The sequence below is a fragment of the Coregonus clupeaformis genome, unplaced genomic scaffold, assembly GCF_020615455.1.
Source record: "Coregonus clupeaformis isolate EN_2021a unplaced genomic scaffold, ASM2061545v1 scaf2291, whole genome shotgun sequence".
In the NCBI taxonomy this organism is placed as follows: domain Eukaryota; kingdom Metazoa; phylum Chordata; class Actinopteri; order Salmoniformes; family Salmonidae; genus Coregonus; species Coregonus clupeaformis.
In genome coordinates, this window is record NW_025535745.1 from 42,238 (window position 1) to 65,389 (window position 23,152).

At 45.5% G+C, this 23,152-nt stretch overlaps 1 protein-coding gene across 1 annotated transcript in view; it reads left to right on the forward strand.

Annotated features, from left to right (window-relative positions):
• The window catches only part of LOC121556143 (4-aminobutyrate aminotransferase, mitochondrial-like), a 41,286-nt gene extending 24,667 nt beyond the window's left edge, over positions 1 to 16,619 (forward strand). The window contains exons 8-14 of the mRNA XM_045219345.1: positions 2,289 to 2,352; positions 6,880 to 7,028; positions 10,455 to 10,592; positions 11,552 to 11,719; positions 11,942 to 12,088; positions 16,062 to 16,173; positions 16,284 to 16,619. Of these exons, the coding sequence (XP_045075280.1) occupies positions 2,289 to 2,352; positions 6,880 to 7,028; positions 10,455 to 10,592; positions 11,552 to 11,719; positions 11,942 to 12,088; positions 16,062 to 16,173; positions 16,284 to 16,405 (900 nt within the window). The 3' untranslated portion in view covers positions 16,406 to 16,619. The remainder of the gene's footprint in view (positions 1 to 2,288; positions 2,353 to 6,879; positions 7,029 to 10,454; positions 10,593 to 11,551; positions 11,720 to 11,941; positions 12,089 to 16,061; positions 16,174 to 16,283) is intronic.
• Positions 16,620 to 23,152: the final 6,533 nt, after the last annotated feature.

The window sequence follows — 23,152 nt, forward strand, 5'->3', positions numbered from 1 at the left end:
TGACTTCTCTAATCAACCCCGACCCCAGCGGCCGGCTGTCTAGGGCATGGACAGGGAAGGGGGCTTCCACCGGCCGAAGGGGAATTCCTAACCTAGAACAAAACTCACGATCAACAAAATTCCCAGCTGCGCCTGAATCGACTAGCGCCTTATGCTGGGAATGAGGTGCCACCTGTGGAAATCTCACAGGTATACACAGGTGACCAACAGAGAGCTCTGGGTAAGTGGGGCACCTACTCACCTGAAATGACTCCCCAGTGCGTGACCTGTTGTCCCCTCTCCCAGGAGACCCTCCCCAGCACCTAGCCGCAGTGTGCCCTCCACGGCCACAGTTGGTGCAGGGGACGGCCCCCCTCGGGTTCTCTCTCCTCCTCTCCCTAGCGCCAGCACCTCCGAGCTCCATGGGAATCGGCTCGGGGGTGCTGGAGGGTGGAATGGACGACCCCCATTCGGGATGTCCGCGGGTATCCACCAGGGTGTCGAGACGGATGGAAATGTCCACCAACTGGTCGAAGGATAGGTTGGTGTCCCTGCAGGCCAGCTCACGACGAACGTCCTCTCGTAGGCTGCACCGATAGTGGTCGATGAGGGCCCTCTCATTCCACCCCGAATCCGCCGCTAGAGTCCGGAACTCCAGGGCGAACTCCTGTGCACTCCTCTTCCCCTGTCGGAGGTGGAACAGACGCTCCCCCGCCGCCTTCCCCTCAGGTGGATGATCGAACACTGTCCTGAAGCGGCGGGAGAACTCCGCGTAGGTGATGGTGGCGGCGTCTATTCCCCTCCATTCGGCGTTGGCCCACTCCAACGCCTTGCCGGAGAGACAGGAGATGAGGGCGGAGACGCTCTCGTATCCCGAGGGCGCCGGGTGTATGGTGGCCAGGTAGAGTTCCACCTGCAGGAGGAACCCCTGGCTGCGGAACCATCATATGCCCTCGGGAGCGAGAGCCGAATGCCACTGGGTTCCGGTGCTGGGAGAGGAGGACTGGCCGATGGTGATGGTAAGGTGTGCGAAGGTGTGGGCACCTCTCCGGTGACCAAACGGCGCAGAGTGTTGGACACCTCGTTCATGGCGACCCCAAGTTGCCGGATCATGGTGTCTTGATCGCTGATCCGTTCCTCCAGCGACTTGGGTGCCGCCGCTGCTCCTGCTGACTCCATAAGGTGTGTTATTCTGTCAGTGTTGATGTGGATGTGGTTGAGGAGTCAGACGCAGGACGCATGGGCTCAGTCAAACAAGACTTTACTGAACTGTATAAACAAAACAAAATAAAGGACCTCAAACAAGGAGGCGAGCGACAACGCAAACACAGTGCGTCACAATAAACAAAGTCCAGAGTACTGCACGGATGACACCAACGGACAGGCGGAAAATAACACACAAACACAAAGCCAGAAACTTATAGGACACAAAATCAGACACAAACGGACACAGGTGCAACAGACAGACCAAACCAATCAAACCTCGAAATATCTAACGGTGGTAGCTAGTACTCCGGGGACGACGAACGCCGAAGCCTGCCCGAGCAAGGAGGAGGAGCAGCCTTGGCAGAATCCGTGACAGCTTGCTTGGTGGTGCCCCCTGCTTAGTGGTGTTGCAGACTCTGGGGCCTTTCAGAACAGGTGTCTATATACTGAGATCATGTGACAGATCATGTAACACTTAGATTGCACATAGGTGGACTTTATTTAACTAATTATGTGACTTCTGAAGGTAATTGGTTGCACCAGATCTTATTTAGGGGCTTCATAGCAAAGGGAGTGAATAAATATGCACGCACCACTTTTCCGTTATTTATTTTTTAGAATTTTTTGAAACAAGTTATTTTTTTCATTTCACTTCACCAATTTGGACTATTTTGTGTATGTCCATTACATGAAATCCAAATAAAAATCCATTTAAATTACAGGTTGTAATGCAACAAAATAGGAAAAAACGCCAAGGGGGATGAATACTTTTGCAAGGCACTGTATGTGTGTATGTCTGTGTGGTTGTGTGCGTGTGTGAGGGAGGGAGAGGGAGGTGCAGAGAGTCAGAGCAGGCCATGACCTGTGTTCTGGTGTTCATCATCATCACGTTCCTCTCACCTATTCTTTAGTAGCCACGTACACACACTAAAAACACTCTCATGCTCTAATTCTTGCTCTCCCTCCCTCCTTCTCTCTCCCCCTCCTCTCTCCCTTGTTCTCCCTCTCTCCGTCTCTCCCTCCTCTTCTCGTTCTCTCTCCATCTCTCTCCCCTCTCCTTCGTTCCCTCTCTCTCTCCACTCTCCCTCCTCTCTCTCTCTCAGAGCCCTGGCTGTCCGGACCTCAGCATCCTGTCGTTTATGGGTGGATTTCATGGCAGAACAATGGGTCAGTCAGGTTAAATATTATTACACATCTTATTGTTGAATGAAAGTAAAATAACATAACTACAGTGAGGGAAAAAAGTATTTGATCCCCTGCTGATTTTGTATGTTTGCCCACTGACAAAGAAATGATCAGTCTATAATTTTAATGGTAGGTGTATTTGAACAGTGAGAGACAGAATAACAACAAAAAAATCCAGAAAAATGCATATAAAAAATGTTATAAATTGAGTTGCATTTTAATTAGGGAAATAAGTATTTGACCCCACTGCAAAACATGACTTAGTACTTGGTGGCAAAACCCTTGTTGGCAATCACAGAGGTCAGACGTTTCTTGTAGTTGGCCACCAGGTTTGCACACATCTCAGGAGGGATTTTGTCCCACTCCTCTTTGCAGATCTTCTCCAAGTCATTAAGGTTTCGAGCCTGACGTTTGGCAACTCGAACCTTCAGCTCCCTCCACAGATTTTCTATGGGATTAAGGTCTGGAGACTGGCTAGGCCACTCCAGGACCTTAATGTGCTTCTTCTTGAGCCACTCCTTTGTTGCCTTGGCCGTGTGTTTTGGGTCATTGTCATGCTGGAATACCCATCTGTTACGAACCCCGTGGCTTTAAACGTCTAGGGTGGATGGACAAGAGACCCGTAACATAATTCATGCAAATTAGAATCGTGACATGGAAACAGGGAGAACAAAAACTACACGACAACCATAAACTACCGTCAAACATAAAATGTTTATTTTGAACACACGGTAAAGATTTGGGAAAAAGGGCTGAGCAGGACCCAAGAAATGAAACAATAGTGTAAAAAAAAACTAAACTGATCTTGCCTGCCTCAAGAACCGCTAAGCTACTGCTAATCATACAAAAATTACAGTGGGTGGTCCGCTCAGGTCTAACTAGTGTTTTTAGACAGTTTTCTTCCTATGGGTAATGTATGCCCAAGGGCAACTTGCTTAAATTCCCCTTTTCCCAGAAACACACAACAAAGTTACCAAACAGAGTAACCAGCAAATGAGTGAGTACACAAAACACAGGACACCACAGTATCCATACTCACATACGGAAAATTGTCTCCCTCTACAAACACAACTGACCGGCTTTTAAACAATGGGATGTGTGATTGAAAAACCAGAAACAGGTGGTGCAATGCAGAGGAATGTCCACTGATTGGTCCACCTCAGCAATCAGCAGACACCCCAACGACCACCAATCAGGAACATACAGGACACCTGTGATTAGGGTAGAAGGAGAGGAAAAACACAAAAAGACACAGGATACCTGTATCCGTAACACCATCCACGACCCATGTTCAATGCCCTGGCTGAGGGAAGGAGGTTCTCACCCAAGATTTGACGGTACATGGCCCCGTCCATCGTCCCTTTGATGCAGTGAAGTTGTCCTGTCCCCTTAGCAGAAAAACACCCCCAATGCATAATGTTTACACCTCCATGTTTGACGGTGGGGATGGTGTTCTTTGGGTCATAGGCAGCATTCCTCCTCCTCCAAACACGGCGAGTTGAGTTGATGCCAAAGAGCTTGATTTTGGTCTCATCTGACCACAGCACTTTCACCCAGTTCTCCTCTGAATCATTCAGATGTTCATTGGCAAACTTCAGACGGGCCTGTATATGTGCTTTCTTGAGCAGGGGGACCTTGCGGGCGCTGCAGGATTTCAGTCCTTCACGGCGTAGTGTGTTACCAATTGTTTTCTTGGTGACTATGGTCCCAGCTGCATTGAGATCATTGACAAGATCCTCCCGTGTAGTTCTGGGTTGATTCCTCACCGTTCTCATGATCAATGCAACTCCATGAGGTAAGATCTTGCATGGAGCCCCAGGCCGAGGGAGATTGACAGTTATTTTGTGTTTCTTCCATTTGCGAATAATCGCACCAACTGTTGTCACCTTCTCACCAAGCTGCTTGGCGATGGTCTTGTAGCCCATTCCAGCCTTGTGTAGGTCTACAATCTTGTCCCTGACATCGTTGGAGAGCTCTTTGGACTTGGCCATGGTGGAGAGTTTGGAATCTGATTGATTGCTTCTGGCTCCCAGGTGTCTTTTATACAGGTAACAAGCTGAGATTAGGAGCAATCCCTTTAAGAGTGTGCTCCTAATCTCAGCTCGTTACCTGTATAAAAGACACCTGGGAGCCAGAAATCTTTCTGATTGAGAGGGTGTCAAATACTTATTTCCCTCATTAAAATGTAAATCTATTTATAAAATTTTTAATATGCGTTTTTATGGATTTTCTTGTTGTTATTCTGTCTCTCACTGTTCAAATAAACCTACCATTAAAATTATAGACTGATCATTTCTTTGTCACTCACTGTACTACGAGATAAAGAACTACGAATCATGGAGGTCAACATCCGTGGTCTAAGATCAAACATCGGAGAGCTAGCCTAAGGAGAAAGAACCTACCGTCGTCATCGTGGTGGACGCATTCCTGGACTCAACTGTAAAGGACGGAGCTGACTGCATCGCAATACCAGGATGCACCATGTGCTGCCGACGAGACAGAACTGCGTCGTCAGGTGGTGGCATTGCAGTGTATTGCTTGCAAGGAATCACCATCCACCATGAGACCCAAAAAGACCCAAAAGACATGGAACTGACATGGCTTCCAGTCACCTTACACTCCCAGAAGCTCCTCATAGGAGCTGTTTTATAGACCTAGACACTGAAACCCAAAATGACAGAGTTTGGTGCACATTCTGTCATGGTGGCGGGCGACTTCAATGTCCACCATGAAGACTGTCTGGGTAGCTGAACAACTGTCATGGTGGTGGGCGACTTCAATGTCCACCATGAAGACTGTCTGGATAGCTGAACAACTGTCATGCTGGTTGCCGGGCCCGACAGCTTGCAAGCTGCTTAGGCCTACAACAGATTGTGGTTACTCCAACCAGAGGAGACCAAGCCTGGGGACAAAGTATGTTTTGACAAAAAGATCACTGACATCACCCATGATGCCATGGAGCATTTTATCCCAAGCAGAACTGTCACCAGAAAGCCCGGGGACAAAGTATGTTTTGACGAAAAGATCACTGACATCACCCATGATGCCATGGCGCAATTAATCCCCAGCAGAACTGTCACCAGAAAGCCTGTGGACAAAGTATGTTTTGACGAAAAGATCACTGACATGACCCATGATGCCATGGGAGCAATTCATCCCCAGCGAAACTGTCACCAGAAAGCCTGGGGACAAAGTATGTTTTGACGAAAAGTGCAGGAGAGCAGCAAGGACGGAAAAAATCGTCGCCTTTTTTTCCAACGGCTAAATAAAACTGCCGCCAACAAGCAGAAGTTTGCCCTGGCCAGACCAGGCTGAGAAGCAAGCTATCATGATATCAAACTCACAGAGGAACTCACTGATAACACCCTAATCAGCAAGAGATGGTGGAGGCTTTGTCAACTCCCTTTCTGGAAGAGCTGCTAACTCTGATATCCCTGTCATCATACACCACGACATAGCACACATCACTGCACGGGACAAAGCAGAAGTGTTCTGACAGGCTTTTGCACACAAATGTCACTTACAAGATGAAAAAGACTCTTACACCATGTATCAAGCTTTCCTCTACCTGCTCTATCGAGACCCATTCAAACCCAAGGACATCAACAGGCTCCTGAAATGCCTCGGAGTCCACCTGTGATAAATTGACATGATTTGGTAAGGCACACACCTGTCTACGTAAGGTCCCACAGTTGAGGTCGTAGGAATTGTCCGTAGAGCTCCGAGACAGGATTGTGTCGAGGCACAGCTCTGGGGAAGGGTACCAAAAATGTCTGCAGCATTGAAGGTCCCCACGAACACAGTGGCCTCCATAATTCCTAAATGGAAGAAGTTTGGAACCACCAAGACTCTTCCTAGAGCTGGCCGCCCGGCTAAACTAAGAAATCGGGGGAAAAGGGCCTTGGTCAGGGAGGTGACCGAGAACCTGATGGTCACTCTGACAGAGCTCCAGAGTTCCTCTGTGGATATCGGAAAACCTACTAGAAGGACAACCATCTCTGCAGCACTCCACCAATCAGGCCTTTATGGTAGAGTGGGCAGACGGAAGCCACTCCTCGGTAAAAGGTACATGACAGGCCGCTTGGAGTTTGCCAAAAGGCACCTAAAGACTCTCAGACCATGAGAAACAAGTGGTCTGATGAAACCAAGATTGAACACTTTGGCCTGAATGCCAAGCATCACGTCTGGAGGAAACCTGGCACCATCCCTACGGTGAAGCGTGGTGGCAGCATCATGCTGGGGGGATGTTTTTCAGCGCAGGGACTGGGAGACTAGTCAGGACCTGAAAATAGCTATGCAGCGATGCTCCCCATCCAACCTGCCAGAGCTTGAGATGATCTGCGTAGAAGAATGGGAGAAACTCCCCAAATACAGGTGTGCTAAGCTTGTAGCGTCATACCCAAGAAGACAGAAACAGAATGTAAGCTCACGAGATCAGGTTGCTTGAACGAAGGTAGGACTGCCCCACTCCTTAAAAACAACAACTTACGATGTCTGATCTGTTTTCAGGTTGCTTGGCAACGACGCACTCCAAAGCCATCCACAAGCTGGATGTGCCTTCATTTGATTGGCCGATCGCTCCCTTCCCTAAACTGAAGTACCCTCTGGAGGAGTTCACACGGGAGAACGCACAGGAGGAGGCCCGCTGCCTGGAGGAGGTGTGTGTGTGTGTTAGGATTTAATATTTTCCTGAGAATCTACCAATTTCCCCGGTATTCCCGTTCAAACTGGAAGTGCTATTTAAAAGCATATAATACCAGCAAAAAAAATCTGACGATTATGCCACTGTAAATGGAGAAATAGACAGATGAATGTAATGGTTTCTTGTTGTATTTGTTGCAATTTAATCAATCTCAAAGTTCTAAGTCACCACACTATTTTGCCTAGTTTTAATGTAGGCCTATGAAGCACTGTTGGCCGTCTGGTAAAATATGATGAGGTTATTACAGTCTAGTGAAAGTTACATTAGTTTCAGCCTACCTTTGACTGAAAGATGCTGCTGGGTACTTTGACTAAAAGATGCAGCTGGGTCCTTTGACTGAAAGATGCAGCTGGGTACTTTGACTGAAAGATGCTGCTGGGTCCTTTGACTGAAAGATGCAGCTGGGTCCTTTGACTGAAAGATGCTGCTGGGTCCTTTGACTGAAAGATGCAGCTGGGTCCTTTGACTGAAAGATGCAGCTGGGTCCTTTGACTGAAAGATGCAGCTGGGTTCTTTTCTCTCCCCTTGAACCTGTCTATCAGGGGAATCTGGGAAGGTTGTGGCTGTTTTTACTTCGCTTATTGTGGTGATTTTGTCAGAGGGAACATATCTGATTCTCCGCTAATCAAACAGATGAGCTGTAGTGAAGATTCAGTACCATGGATAGCACTGTGGTTGATCAATTTCCCGCGTAGCTAAACCCACTGTGAATAATGCGCCATTCTAAGGTTGGCTATATTTTACATAAAAGCAAACGTTTACTTATTGCATTCGTTATCAGTTGTTAGCATTCGTTAGCCTAAAAATCAATGGTATGCCTATTTCTAGCAATAAAGTCAATGATAATTTCTCAAGGTTTTGTTTTAAAATATGTATTTAGTCATTTAGCATACAATAATGAAACGTGAGCCTTCTGGCTACACAAACGTAGACTATATAATAAAATGTAATAAACAAGTAATTCTTGTTTTCATTATTACTTTTACTCAAGAGAAAAACAAACAAACATTTTCATTAAACTTCCATGTTCAAATTTGAGTTAATTAAAAGACATGAAAAACAGACTCGGTCAGAAACAGAGTAACTATAATTGTAGCTGACTGATTCTCAAGACCCGGCCAAACAAATGTAGAAAAGCATTCTACACATAAACGTAGGATATAGGCTACGTAAAACAACCTGGTGGGCCTACCCTGTAGCAAACAAATGAACAAACTAAAACATGTGCATATAGGCTATAGGCTGTACCTGTGGCCTCTCAAAAAGCACAGTGTGTCAATGCTTCCTGGTTTCTGATCTTGGTCACAAATTGGCCACAGACTGACAAGGCTCTCTCAGCCTCCACGGAGGTGGCCTGGATCGTGGCAAGTGCCTCAAACCAGGAACAGCTAATGGGGATCCTAATAAAATGTAAATACAAAATACCAAAACGAGGCCAAATACAAAACTGACCTGCCTCAAACTGGTGCTGCAGGCATTTGGACTTGTTTGTTGCTTCAAACACGCTGAATTCCTTAGACGGGATTATCAGCAGGTCAGTTTTGTATTTGGCTTCGTTTTGGTATTTTTTGTATTTTATTAGGATCCCCATTAGCTGTTGCGAAAGCAGCAGCTACTTGCGAAAGCAGCAGCTACAACATTAATAGACAAGAACAGCTCATTGACAGAACTACATCAATTAAAAAATGGCACACGTAGCCTACATATCAATACATACACACAAACTATCTAGGTCAAATAGGTGAGAGGCGTTGTGCCGTTGCTTTATCTGTTTTTTGAAACCAGGTTTGCTGTTCATTTGAGCAATATGTGATGGAACGGAGTTCCATGCAATAATGGCTCTATATAATACTGTACGCTTGCTTGAATTTGTTATGGATTTGGGGACTGTGAAAAGAACCCTGGTGGCATGTCTGGTGGGGTAAGTGTCAGAGCTGTGTTTAAGTTGACCATGCAAACAATTTGGGATTTTCAACACATTGTTTCTTATCAAAAGAAGAAGTGATGCAGTCAGTCTTTCCTCAACTCTTAGCCAATAGAGACTGGCATGCATAGTATTAATATTAGCCTTCTGATTACAATGAAGAGCAAGACGTGCCGCTCTGTTCTGGGCCAGCTGCAGCTTAACTAGGTCTTTCTTTGCAGCACTTGACCATATCACTGGACAATAATCAAGACAAAACTAGAGCCTGCAGGACTTGCTTTGTGGAGTGTGGAGTCAAAAAAGCAGAGCATCTCTTTATTACGGACAGAACTCTCCCCATCTTTACAACCACTGAATCTATATGTTTTGACCGTGACAGTTTACCATCTAAGGTAACGCAAAGTAATTTAGTCTCCTCAACTTGTTCAACAGCCACACCATTCATTACCAGATTCAGCTGAGGTCTAGAACTTAGGGAACAATTTGTACCAAATACAATGCTCTTAGTTTTAGAGATGTTCAGGACCAGTTTATTACAGGCCACCGATTCCAAAACAGACTAACTCTTTGTTAAGGGTTTCAGTGACTTCATTAGCTGTGGTTGCTGATGCGTATATGGTTGACACACACACACCCTGAGCGTTGATTATTGACCATGCAGATAGCAGAGCAGAGAGAACCATATCGAAGAAAGATTTAGACATTGCATATAATTTAACAGTTCCATTTCACGTCACGCTGTTCATATAAATAATTTATTATAATTTACCGGTTTCTTGGAATTATTTATCCCAGGAAAAGGGACTGGGTTTGGGCGGGAAACGGGTTACAGAGATTGTGTGTGTGTTAACCCTGTTTGTGTGTGTGTGTTAACCCTGTATCTGTGTGTTAACCCTGTATCTGTGTGTTAACCCCGTATCTGTGTGTTAACCCTGTATCTGTGTGTTAACCCCGTATCTGTGTGTTAACCCCGTATCTGTGTGTTAACCCCGTATCTGTGTGTTAACCCCGTATCTGTGTGTTAACCCCGTATCTGTGTGTTAACCCCGTAGCTGTGCGTTAACCCCGTAGCTGTGCGTTAACCCCATATCTGTGCGTTAACCCCGTATCTGTGCGTTAACCCCGTATCTGTGTGTTAACCCCGTATCTGTGTGTTAACCCCGTATCTGTGTGTTAACCCCGTATCTGTGTGTTAACCCCGTATCTGTGTGTTAACCCCGTAGCTGTGCGTTAACCCCGTAGCTGTGCGTTAACCCCATATCTGTGCGTTAACCCCGTATCTGTGCGTTAACCCCGTATCTGTGCGTTAACCCCGTAGCTGTGTGTTAACCCCGTATCTGTGTGTTAACCCCGTATCTGTGTGTTAACCCCGTATCTGTGTGTTAACCCCGTATCTGTGTGTTAACCCCGTATCTGTGTGTTAACCCTGTAGCTCTGTGTTATCTGTGTATGTCCCAGGTAGAGGACCTGATAGTCCAGTGGCGTCAGAAGGGCCGGCCGGTGGCTGGGATAGTGATTGAACCCATCCAGGCTGAAGGAGGAGACAACCACGCAACACCTGACTTCTTCAAGAAGCTACGGAACATCGCACGCAAGGTAGGCTGGAGAGGGAGGGAGGGAGGGAGGGAGGGGGGGGGGAGAGTCATACACAAGGTAGGCTGGAGAGGGAGGGAGGGGGTTAGAGTCATACACAAGGTAGGCTGGGGAGGGAGGGTTATACACAAGGTAGGCTGGAGAGGGAGGGAGGGGGTTAGAGTCATACACAAGGTAGGCTGGGATGGGAGGGTTATACACAAGGTAGGCTGAAGAAGGAGGGAGGGTTATACACAAGGTAGGCTGGAGAGGGAGGGAGGGTTATACGCAAGTTAGGCTGGAGAAGGAGGGAGGGTTATACACAAGGTAGGCTGGAGAGGGAGGGAGGGTTATACACAAGGTAGGCTGGAGAAGGAGGGAGGGGGTTAGAGTCATACACAAGGTGACACTGAAATAAAATCAGTCAATCAATCCATCCATCAATCATAGAAAGATTAAAACATCCCTCCCCGTCTCCCCTATACCTCCCCCCTCCCCTATCCCTCCCCTCCCCTCCCCTCCCCCCTCCCCTATCCCTCCTCTATCCCTCCTCCCCTCCCCTATCCCTCCTCTATCCCTCCTCCCCTCCCCTATCCCTCCTCTATCCCTCCTCCCCTCCTCTATCCCTCCTCTATCCCTCCCCCCTCCCCTATCCCTCCTCTATCTCTCCTCTATCCCTCCTCCCCTCCCCTATCCCTTCTCCCCTCCCCTATCCCTCCTTTATCTCTCCTCCCCTCCCCCTCCCCTATCCCTCCTCCCCTCCCCTATCTCTCCTCTATCCCTCCCCTATCCCTCCCCCTCCCCTCCCCTATCCCTCCCCCCTCCCCTATCCCTCCTCTATCCCTCCTCCCCTCCCTCCCCTATCCCTCCCCCCTCCCCTATCCCTCCTATATCCCTCCCCCTCCTCTATCCCTCCTCCCCTCACCTATCCCTCCCCCCTCCCCTATCCATCCTCCCCTCCCCCCTCTTCCTCCCTCTCTCAGCATGGCAGTGCGTTCCATGTGGATGAGGTGCAGACAGGTGGCGGTGCTACAGGGAAGTTCTGGGCTCATGAACACTGGGGAATGGACGACCCTGCTGACATCGTCTCCTTCAGCAAGAAGATGCTCACTGGAGGCTTTTACCATAAAGACGAGCTGCAGGCAGACAAGGTAACACACACACACAGGACACACAGGCATATAATACGCACATTCACACAAGATGCCCTGTACACATGCAGGCACACACACACACACACACACACACACACACATAGGCGTATAAGGAACACACAGGACACACACATGCAAACATACACACATGCAATGTATAACCTTATTTTGTCTGTGTGTGTCTGTGTCTGTGTATGTGTGTGTGTGTTTCTTTCCCAGGCCTACCGTATCTTTAACACGTGGATGGGCGACCCATCTAAGAACCTGTTCCTGGCTGAGGTTCTGAACGTGATCCGCAGAGAGAACCTTCTGGAGGAGGTGACCCGCTCTGGGAAAACTCTCCTACAGGGACTCTACCAACTACAGGTTGGTACAACTACAGGTACCAGAGACAGAGACTCTAACAACTACAGGTACCAGAGACAGAGACTCTACCAACTACAGGTACCAGAGACAGATACTCTACCAACTACAATTACTAGATACAGAGACTCTACCAACTACAGGTACCAGAGACAGACACTCTACCAACTACAGGTACTAGGTACAGAGACTCTACCAACTACAGGTACTAGGTACAGAGACTCTACCAACTACATGTACTAGATACAGAGACTCTACCAACTACAGGTACCAGAGACTCTACCAACTACAGGTACTAGATACAGAGACTCTACCAACTACAGGTACCAGAGACAGACACTCTACCAACTACAGGTACTAGGTACAGAGACTCTACCAACTACAGGTACTAGGTACAGAGACTCTACCAACTACAGGTACCAGAGACAGAGACTCTACCAACTACAGGTACCAGACACAGGGACTCTACCAACTACATGTACCAGAGACAGACTCTACCAACTACAGGTACCAGAGACTCTACCAACTACAGGTACCAGAGACAGTGACTCTACTAACTACAGGTACCAGACACAGGGACTCTACGAACTACAGGTACTAGATACAGAGACTCTACCAACTACAGGTACCAGAGACAGACACTCTACCAACTACAGGTACTAGGTACAGAGACTCTACCAACTACAGGTACTAGATACAGAGACTATACCAACTACAGGTACCAGAGACAGAGACTCTACCAACTACAGGTACCAGAGACAGAGACTCTACCAACTACAGGTACCAGAGACAGAGACTCTACCAACTACAGGTACCAGAGACTCTACCAACTACAGGTACCAGAGACTCTACCAACTACAGGTACCAGAGACTCTACCAACTACAAGTACTAGATACAGAGACTCTACCAACTACAGGTACCAGAGACTCTACCAACTACAGGTACTAGATACAGAGACTCTACCAACTACAGGTACCAGAGACTCTACCAACTACAGGTACCAGAGACAGCGACTCTACCAACTACAGGTACCAGAGACAGAAACTCTACCAAGTACAGGTACTAGATACAGAGACTCTACCAACTACAGGTACCAGAGACAGCGACTCTACCAACTACAGGTACCAGAGACAGAAACTCTACCAAGTACAGGTACTAGATACAGAGACTCTACCAACTACAGGTACCATAGACTCTACCAACTACAGGTACCAGAGACAGAGACTCTACCAACTACAGGTACCAGAGACAGAGACTCTACCAACTACAGGTACCAGAGACAGATACTCTACCAACTACAGGTACCAGAGACTCTACCAACTACAGGTATCAGAGACAGAAACTCTACCAACTACAGGTACCAGAGACAGACACTCTACCAACTACAGGTACTAGGTACAGAGACTCTACCAACTACAGGTACTAGGTACAGAGACTCTACCAACTACAGGTACTAGATACAGAGACTCTACCAACTACAGGTACCAGAGACTCTACCGACTACAGGTACCAGAGACTCTACCAACTACAGGTACTAGACACAGAGACTCTACCAACTACAGGTACCAGAGACTCTACCAACTACAGGTACCAGAGACAGAGACTCTACCAACTACAGGTACCAGACACAGGGACTCTACCAACTACATGTACCAGAGACAGAGACTCTACCAACTACAGGTACCAGAGACTCTACCAACTACAGGTACCAGAGACAGCGACTCTACCAACTACAGGTACCAGAGACAGACACTCTACCAACTACAGGTACTAGGTACAGAGACTCTACCAACTACAGGTACTAGGTACAGAGACTCTACCAACTACAGGTACTAGATACAGAGACTCTACCAACTACAGGTACCAGAGACTCTACCAACTACAGGTACTAGATACATAGACTCTACCAACTACAGGTACCAGAGACAGAGACTCTACCAACTACAGGTACCAGAGACAGAGACTCTACCAACTACATGTACCAGAGACAGAGACTCTACCAACTACAGGTACCAGAGACAGAGACTCTACCAACTACAGGTACCAGAGACTCTACCAACTACAGATACCAGAGACTCTACCAACTACAATTACTAGATACAGAGACTCTACCAACTACAGGTACCAGAGACTCTACCAACTACAGGTACTAGATACAGGGACTCTACCAACTACAGGTACCAGAGACTCTACCAACTACAGGTACCAGAGACATAGACTCTACCAACTACAGGTACCAGAGACATAGACTCTACCAACTACAGGTACCAGAGACAGAAACTCTACCAACTACAGGTACCAGAGACAGAGACTCTACCAACTATAGGTACCAGAGACTCTACCAACTACAGGTACTAGATACAGAGACTCTACCAACTACAGGTACCAGAGACTACCAACTACAGGTACCAGAGACAGCGACTCTACTAACTACAGGTACCAGACACAGGGACTCTATGAACTACAGGTACTAGATACAGAGACTCTACCAACTACAGGTACCAGAGACAGACACTCTACCAACTACAGGTACTAGGTACATACACTCTACCAACTACAGGTACTAGGTACATAGACTCTACCAACTACAGGTACTAGGTACAGAGACTCTACCAACTACAGGTACTAGATACAGAGACTCTACCAACTACAGGTACCAGGGACTCTACCAACTACAGGTACCAGAGACAGAGACTCTACCAACTACAGGTACCAGAGACAGAGACTCTACCAACTACAGGTACCAGATACAGAGACTCTACCAACTACAGGTACCAGAGACTCTACCAACTACAGGTACCAGAGACAGCGACTCTACCAACTACAGGTACCAGAGACAGAAACTCTACCAAGTACAGGTACTAGATACAGAGACTCTACCAACTACAGGTACCAGATACTCTACCAACTACAGGTACCAGAGACAGAGACTCTACCAACTACAGGTACCAGAGACAGAGACTCTACCAACTACAGGTACCAGAGACAGAGACTCTACCAACTTCAGGTACCAGAGACAGATACTCTACCAACTACAGGTACCAGAGACTCTACTAACTACAGGTATCAGAGACAGAAACTATACCAACTACAGGTACTAGGTACAAAGACTCTACCAACTACAGGTACTAGGTACAGATACTCTACCAACTACATGTACTAGATACAGAGACTCTACCAACTACAGGTACTAGATACAGAGACTCTACCAACTACAGGTACCAGAGACTCTACCAACTACAGGTACCAGAGACAGAGACTCTACCAACTACAGGTACCAGAGACAGAGACTCTACCAACTACAGGTACCAGAGACAGAAACTCTACCAACTACAGGTACCAGAGACAGAGACTCTACCAGCTACAGGTACCAGAGACTCTACCAACTACAGGTACCAGAGACTGCGACTCTACCAACTACAGGTACCAGAGACAGAAACTCTACCAAGTACAGGTACTAGATACAGAGACTCTACCAACTACAGGTACCAGAGACTCTACTAACTACAGGTACTAGATACAGAGACTCTACCAACTACAGGTACCAGAGACTCTACCAACTACAGGTACCAGAGACAGAGACTCTACCAACTACAGGTACCAGAGACTCTACCAACTACAGGTATCAGAGACAGAAACTCTACCAACTACAGGTACCAGAGACAGAGACTCTACCAACTACAGGTACCAGAGACAGACTCTACCAACTACAGGTACCAGAGACTCTACCAACTACAGGTACCAGAGACAGACTCTACCAACTACAGGTACCAGAGACAGACTCTACCAACTACAGGTACCAGAGACTCTACCAACTACAGGTACCAGAGACTCTACCAACTACAGGTACCAGAGACTGTGTGTGTGCGTGCTAACATCTGTACCTCTCCCCCCAGGACCAGTACCCTAATCTGTTGAGCAGTGCTCGGGGACAGGGGACATTCTGTGTTCTAACATCTGTACCTCTCCCCCCAGGACCAGTACCCTAACCTGTTGAGCAGTGCTCGGGGACAGGGGACATTCTGTGCCATCGACATCCGTGATGACGCCACACGCAACAGCATCATCTTCAAAGCCCGGGACAAGGGTAAGACACACTACACACACACACATATACCCACTCCACGCTGGTGATTTTCTGTGTAACCTCTATCGTCTCTGTCGGTCTGTCTCAATCTGTCTGTCTGTCTGTCTCAGGTGTCCTGCTGGGTGGCTGTGGAGATCGGTCGATCCGGTTCCGTCCTGCTCTGGTGTTTAAGGAGTACCATGTTCACATGTTCCTGAACGTGTTCAACGACGTCCTGGCAGAACACAACTAGAACCGTCCACACCAACATGGGCCAGACTAACTGGGGATGGGGTGGAGGGGAGGGGAAGCACAAGAGTCTTAACCTATAACAAGGGTTCACACACTAATGCATACACTTAAAGGGATACTACGGGATTCTGGCAGTGAAGCCCTTTATCTCCTTCCCCAGAGTCAGATGAACTCGTGGAGACCGTTTTTATGTCTCTGTGTGCAGTTTGAAGGAAGTTGCTAACTAGCGCTAGCGCAATTGCTAACTAGCGTTAGCGCAATGACTGGAAGCATTGGCTCGTGAAACTACCTCTGACTTCCTTCATACTGGACACAGAGACATAAAAACGGTATCCGCGAGTCCATCTGACTCTGGGGAAGTGGATAAAGGTCCTCATTGCCAAAATCCCAAAGTATCCCTTTAATACACACTCACACACCACACTTGAATTTGTCCCATTGCTCATGTGGCAGTCCTAGCATTCCCCATATCACAGTAATGTCTTAATGATAGCCCTGCAAAAGGCACAAGCACAAAACATCTTATTTTGATAATCTCACACAAACCCTCCAACTCCCCAACAGATAAAGGCACAACAATATGTTTTAGAGCAAACCCACCTGACAGGAGCGGATAGCAGCAAGCTAACCTAAACAAGGTTCTACTGATACAACATGGCCGCCGCATGACGACTTTTAACCCCTGACCTTGAAATATATCCTAGTTTGGGTTCTGTGGGTTCTCTGGGTGTTCTAGGTGTTTTAACCGAACAATAATGTTTCAGCTTGACTTGGATTATCTCAACCCCAAACATTGGGAATTTGTGAAGGAGAATATTATAGAAGATTATGTAGTGTGTGTCTGCATGTTGTTGTACCTAAACTTCCTTTGGGTTCAAGGAATTGAGACCTGTGTTCCAGACTCACTATACATTAGGGCTAACAATCTATTTTAAACCCAAACTTATTAACACATAACCATACTTACCTACAGATATAAATATGTCCACACTATATTGACATGTTTACATTAAAGGCAGGTTTTTGCAGTCAGGACTCCTAATAAAAAGATGTATTATATTTGTTGACTTGTTTGGCCGTGAACCCGCAGTCGTATTAGAGTTCTACATCTTGCCATATTCATCCGGTTTCCTCATGAAACGACTGAACTCATTATTGATGTACAGCTCAAGGTATCTACGTTGTTCTTAATGCCTGTTTTAAAAAAATGTTGTTGACAGGTTGAAATAGCAGCAGTAACAGGAAGGAGTAGCTTAGGCTCCACCATTAGCACTGTAGAGGCTTTATAATATGGCCATGATGATGGTGATGAGGATTACAGTGATGATGATACCGGTCTTGTTAACCAGCCCAGTCAGTATTGTATAGAGAACTGTGTATCGTTGATTTCCTGTTAACCATTAACAATAGTAGAAGCATTGCTATGTTTGTTTACATTGTTCTGTGAGGTTAAAGGTTTATTGCAGATGATCTCTAATTAAAGTTGTCTGTGAAGCATCCTCTTTATGTATCCTAAAATAAACCAGGATCACATTTTAATGAATTCCTCTGGAGTTTTTGGTGTTCCTTATCACATGGTCCTGTTTGCCCTGGCTACAACAATGGAGAGGGGTGTGAGCGTTGTGTAGGTTTCTGACAGAGAGGTTTTCCACCAAAACACTATATTTCATTAACAGCCCATTCTTCTTTCATAGGATAAAAAAAGTAAACATCTTTAATGTGTTTTTAAAACAACAGCTTTATTTGTCTTTTTCTGACTCAATCTGAACCAGGAACGTCCCATTCAGTGGAACTGAGTTCAAACAGAAGCAGGGTTGTCGCATCAACAATTTGACAAAATAAACATTCTACAAAACATCATTATTTACAATCAGTCAATAACAACAAGATCCCATCTTTCCTAATGAAAAGGTTTTACCTGACACAGGGACACTGAGGAGTCTGTCCAAACCCAAAACCCTGGGTAGAGGGGCTCAGTGAATGTGGTGTGGAATGTGTACAGGTGGGTCAGTGTGTCAGAGGAGACTCTGTAGAAGGACAGAGTGCCGGCTGGCCAGTCCAGATACACTCCTACTCTGTTGGAGTGGGGGGGATGGAAGAGGTATGTTAGTTTCCTTGTTATTGTGCCAGGCAGAGTAACTGTCATTAGAGGCCCATAGAGTCCAAGACATGTTATTGGCTCCCAGCACACAGTCATTACTGTCTCCTCTCCTGCTGATTCCTTTATATGTCACTCCTATACGACCCCCCCACTCCACTCTACCTCCCAGTAACAGCGCCCAGTCAGGCCCTCTCTACACAGAATCTGGTCCCAGTAGTTAAATCTCTCTGGGTGATCAGGATACATATGATCCTCTTTCCCCCCAGTCACCTTCCTGTTCTCCTCAGACAGAGAGAGGTATCTGTATGCTGTGTTTGGATCCAGTGTGACATCACAGGCATCTGATAGGGAAGACCAATATTAGAAATCATCATTCACATCAGAATGTTAATCATCAAGGCCTTTTATGAAGACCGAATGATGTAATGTAATTATTACAATCTTACAGACAGACTGCTTGTAAATAGGTTTTTCTAGTCTCTTGTATTTTGGGGATTATAATTGATGTATATGACTATTACCGATGTCACTGTAGGTTTTTGCCGATAGTTCCTCTTTAATACAGTTATCAGACTGCCATCAATATGTTCTGTTTTTGTCTTTTAATCTCAAGTCTGATGATTTTGTGACATGGGGAGGCTGGTGAGGGGAGGACAGCTCATAATAATGGCTGGAATGGAGCACATGGAATGGCATCAAACACATGGAAACCATGTGTTGTGTTTGATACCATACCACTTTTCCGTTCCAGCCGTCCTCCCCAATTTAGGTGCCACAAACCTCCTGTGGTATGACTGGGGAGATGAAGATGGTATTGATCACAATTCACATCCCGGATGATTATCCAGACCTTTTATAAACTGCATTTATAAACTGGATTGATACATTGGCTGTGTTTACACAGACACCCTAAGAACCCAAATCTGATTCTCTTTTTTTATGACTGTCCACACACAGTTTTACATGTGACCCATATTACATGTCAAATACATAAAATAATACCAAAATATGTTTTTGATATTAAGCTGTAAAACATCCTAAATATTAACCCCTACCAATAAGCGAATACCATTGATAAGTTAAAGCTGTTTAATATGAACAGCATGGAATAATGCTGAAAATGCAAAATACTCTATTCCACTGGAGACCAGGGTTCAATCCCAGTCTCCACCTTTCATGCAATTTCTCCCTCTTTATTCTCACAGCAAAAATACTACAGGTACAGTGTTGAATTCAACTCTGGAAAAAAAATGAGAGGATTATTAATCAAACTAAACATTTGTGTGGCATTGACTTTTAGTGTGTATAAACCTTCAGTGATACAGGGTATACGTAAATCAACAACAAAAAATAACTTTGCAAATCATCTTACTATAAGCAAAATGTCAGTTATAGAGTACAATTTCCATGTAAACACATAGAAATGTGTTGCATTTAAAGATACTTGTAAACAAACAGAATCAGTTGGATTGGATACCTAGCCCTGTGCACAGAACCATGTTCACTGGATTCTGTACTGGGCTAAACACACTAAGAAAAGAGGGTTCCTCAAGGGTTCTTCAGGATGGGTGATGGTTCTATGTGGAATCCTTTGAGCCCTTCAATGGTTCTTTGCAGTTCACAAAAGGGTTCTTTGCTCTTTTAGTGATAATTAAAATGTAGGGGCAGCGGCTCAGAATATTTTGGGGAGTGGTTTGCTCACAGCTCTTTTTGTGCAAACGTGAGTGAGAGTGTCATTCCAATTTATCTAATCTGTTGTGTTATGCCATCACATGTTATATACAGTGGGGAGAACAAGGATTTGATACACTGCCGATTTCGTAGTTTTTCCTACTTACAAAGCATGTAGAGGTCTGTAATGTTTATCATAGGTACACTTCAACTGTGAGAGACGCATCTCAAGGTCCTGGAGTGGCCTAGCCAGTCTCCAGACATGAACCCAATAGAAAATCTTTGGAGGGAGCTGAAAGTCCGTATTGCCCAGCGACAGCCCCGAAACCTGAAGGATCTGGAGAAGGTCTGTAAGGAGGAGTGGGCCAAAATCCCTGCTGCAGTGTGTGCAAACCTGGTCAAGACCTACAGGAAACGTATGATCTCTGTAATTGCAAACAAAGGTTTCTGTACCAAATATTAAGTTCTGCTTTTCTGATGTATCAAATACTTATGTCATGCAATAAAATGCAAATTAATTACTTAAAAATCATACAATGTGATTTTCTGGATTTTTGTTTTAGATTCCGTCTCTCACAGTTGAAGTGTACCTATGATAAAGATTACAGACCTCTACATGCTTTGTAAGTAGGAAAACCTGCAAAATCGGCAGTGTATCAAATACTTGTTCTCCCCACTGTATGACGATGACAGTGTTTTGTGTAAGACTCACATATGGCCTTGTGTCAACTGACAACGGTTGATTAAGTCAGTGGTTCTCAATGTTCTCCTCAGGGACCCCCAGCTGTTCCAGAGCTACCACACCTGATTTAACACAATATATAATATCTATGGAATTTTAACAGTAATATGGCTAACCAGAATAAAAAACCTGGTATGGTTCTTCTTCTTTGAGATTGATGAAGGTTCTATAAAGAACCATAAAAATGGTTCTATATCGCACCAAAAAGGGTTGTAACATTTACATTTAAGTTATTTAGCAGACGCTCTTATCCAGAGCGACTTACAAATTAACCATAGTGGTACCCTTTTTTGGTGCTATATAGAACCTTTTTTGAATGGTTCTTTATAGAACCTTATGAAAGGGTTCTTTATAGAACCTTATGAAAGGGTTCTTTATAGAACCTTATGAAAGGGTTCTTTATAGAACCTTATGAAAGGGTACTTTATAGCACCTTATGAAAGGGTTCTTTATAGCACCTTATGAAAGGGTTCTTTATAGAACCGTATGAAAGGGTTCTTTATAGAACCTTATGAAAGGGTTCTTTATAGCACCATACAGGTTTCCCTGTAAACAATGGCTTGATTTCTTTTGATATTACGTTAATAAAGTTTAGAAACTTTTGTGAAGTTGTGGTGTGGCTATTGGTCTATTATACTGCAGAACTACGATATGAAGGCAGTGTGCACCGGCGCTCCAACTGACTCTGACAGTTGAACTTGAGGTGAGGAAGAGTGTTTTAGGCCTAACTGAGTTACTCCTATAATCTAACAATATAATGCTTATCTTTATATACAAAAATCCTGATAGAAAATGTACGAATTAGACTCCTTCTGTACGCCTATATCTGTATAGCAGACGCAGTAGCCATCTGACATAAAGAATGTTGGTGTTGTAGCATGCCACCAGCATACCTCTCTCTCTGGGGCTATACCTAAGCTTCTCTTCCTTTATATATATTTTTTAATATTCATATCATACAGTGGACTCCTAAGCCGATAGGCCTATGCATGCAACGCCCTGATGCATTTAGTGCTCAAATCTCCAACAGCTGAACCGTGAGGTGAACAATTATTATTTTAGGAAAGTAAAAACCAATAAAACAATAGACTATAAAGTTTAGAATATGCTACACATCAATTGAAAACACAAGGAATAGTGTTTTTGTAATTTGCTATAAGCTGTTTTTAAGGGCATGTAAATGTGGCTCATTTGGCCAATATCGCTCATTTACTGATGGCACTGGCTGTGTGGGTGGACGCCCTAATAGTTTATTCATCCAATGGGAGGGGAGATAGTAGACAGTGGGAGGGGGAGCCTACTAGTGTGTCTCCTGAGTGGCGCAGTGGTCTAGCTGTGCCACTAGAGATCCTGGTTCAAATCCAGGCTCTGTCGCAGCCGGCCGCGACCGGGAGACTCATGGGCGGCGCACAATTGGCCTAGCGTTGTCCAGGGTAGGGGAGGGAATGGCCGGCAGGGATGTAGCTCAGTTGATAGAGCATGGCGTTTGCAACGCCAGGGTTGTGGGTTCGATTCCCACGGGGGACCAGTATGAAAAAAATATATAAAATATGTATTCACTAACTGTAAGTCGCTCTGGATAAGAGCGTCTGCTAAATGACTAAAATGCTCCCCTCCCACTGTCTACTATCTCCCCTCCCACTGTCTACTATCACCCCCTCCCACTGTCTACTATCTTCCCCCTCCCACTGTCTACTATCTCCACTGTCTACTAGCTCCCCTCCCACTGTCTACTAGCTCCCCTCCCACTATCTCCCACTGTCTACTATCTCCCCTCTCCCACTGTCTACTATCTCCCCCCTCCCACTGTCTACTAGCTCCCCTCCCACTATAAATCAGACCGTCCTGAACTAAAATCAACTCAATATCAACTTTGAAGTATAGGTTATTCTTCCCAGCAGCCAATACTCACATTTCTTCAGCCCTGGTATGATTCTGCACTTTTCACCATTTTCAATGCTGAAGGAGAATCAAATAGACAGTAAAACACAGACACACACACACACACACGTAATAGACACACAAAAATAAATACACTACCAGTCAAAAGTTTGGACACACCTACTCATTCAAGGGTTTTTCTTTCTTTTTACGTTGTAGAATAATAGTGAAGACATCAAAACTATGAAATTACACATATGGAATCATGTAGTAACCAAACATTTTTTACAAATCAAAATATATTTTATATTTCAGATTCTTCAAATAGCCACCCTCTCAACCAGCTTCATGAG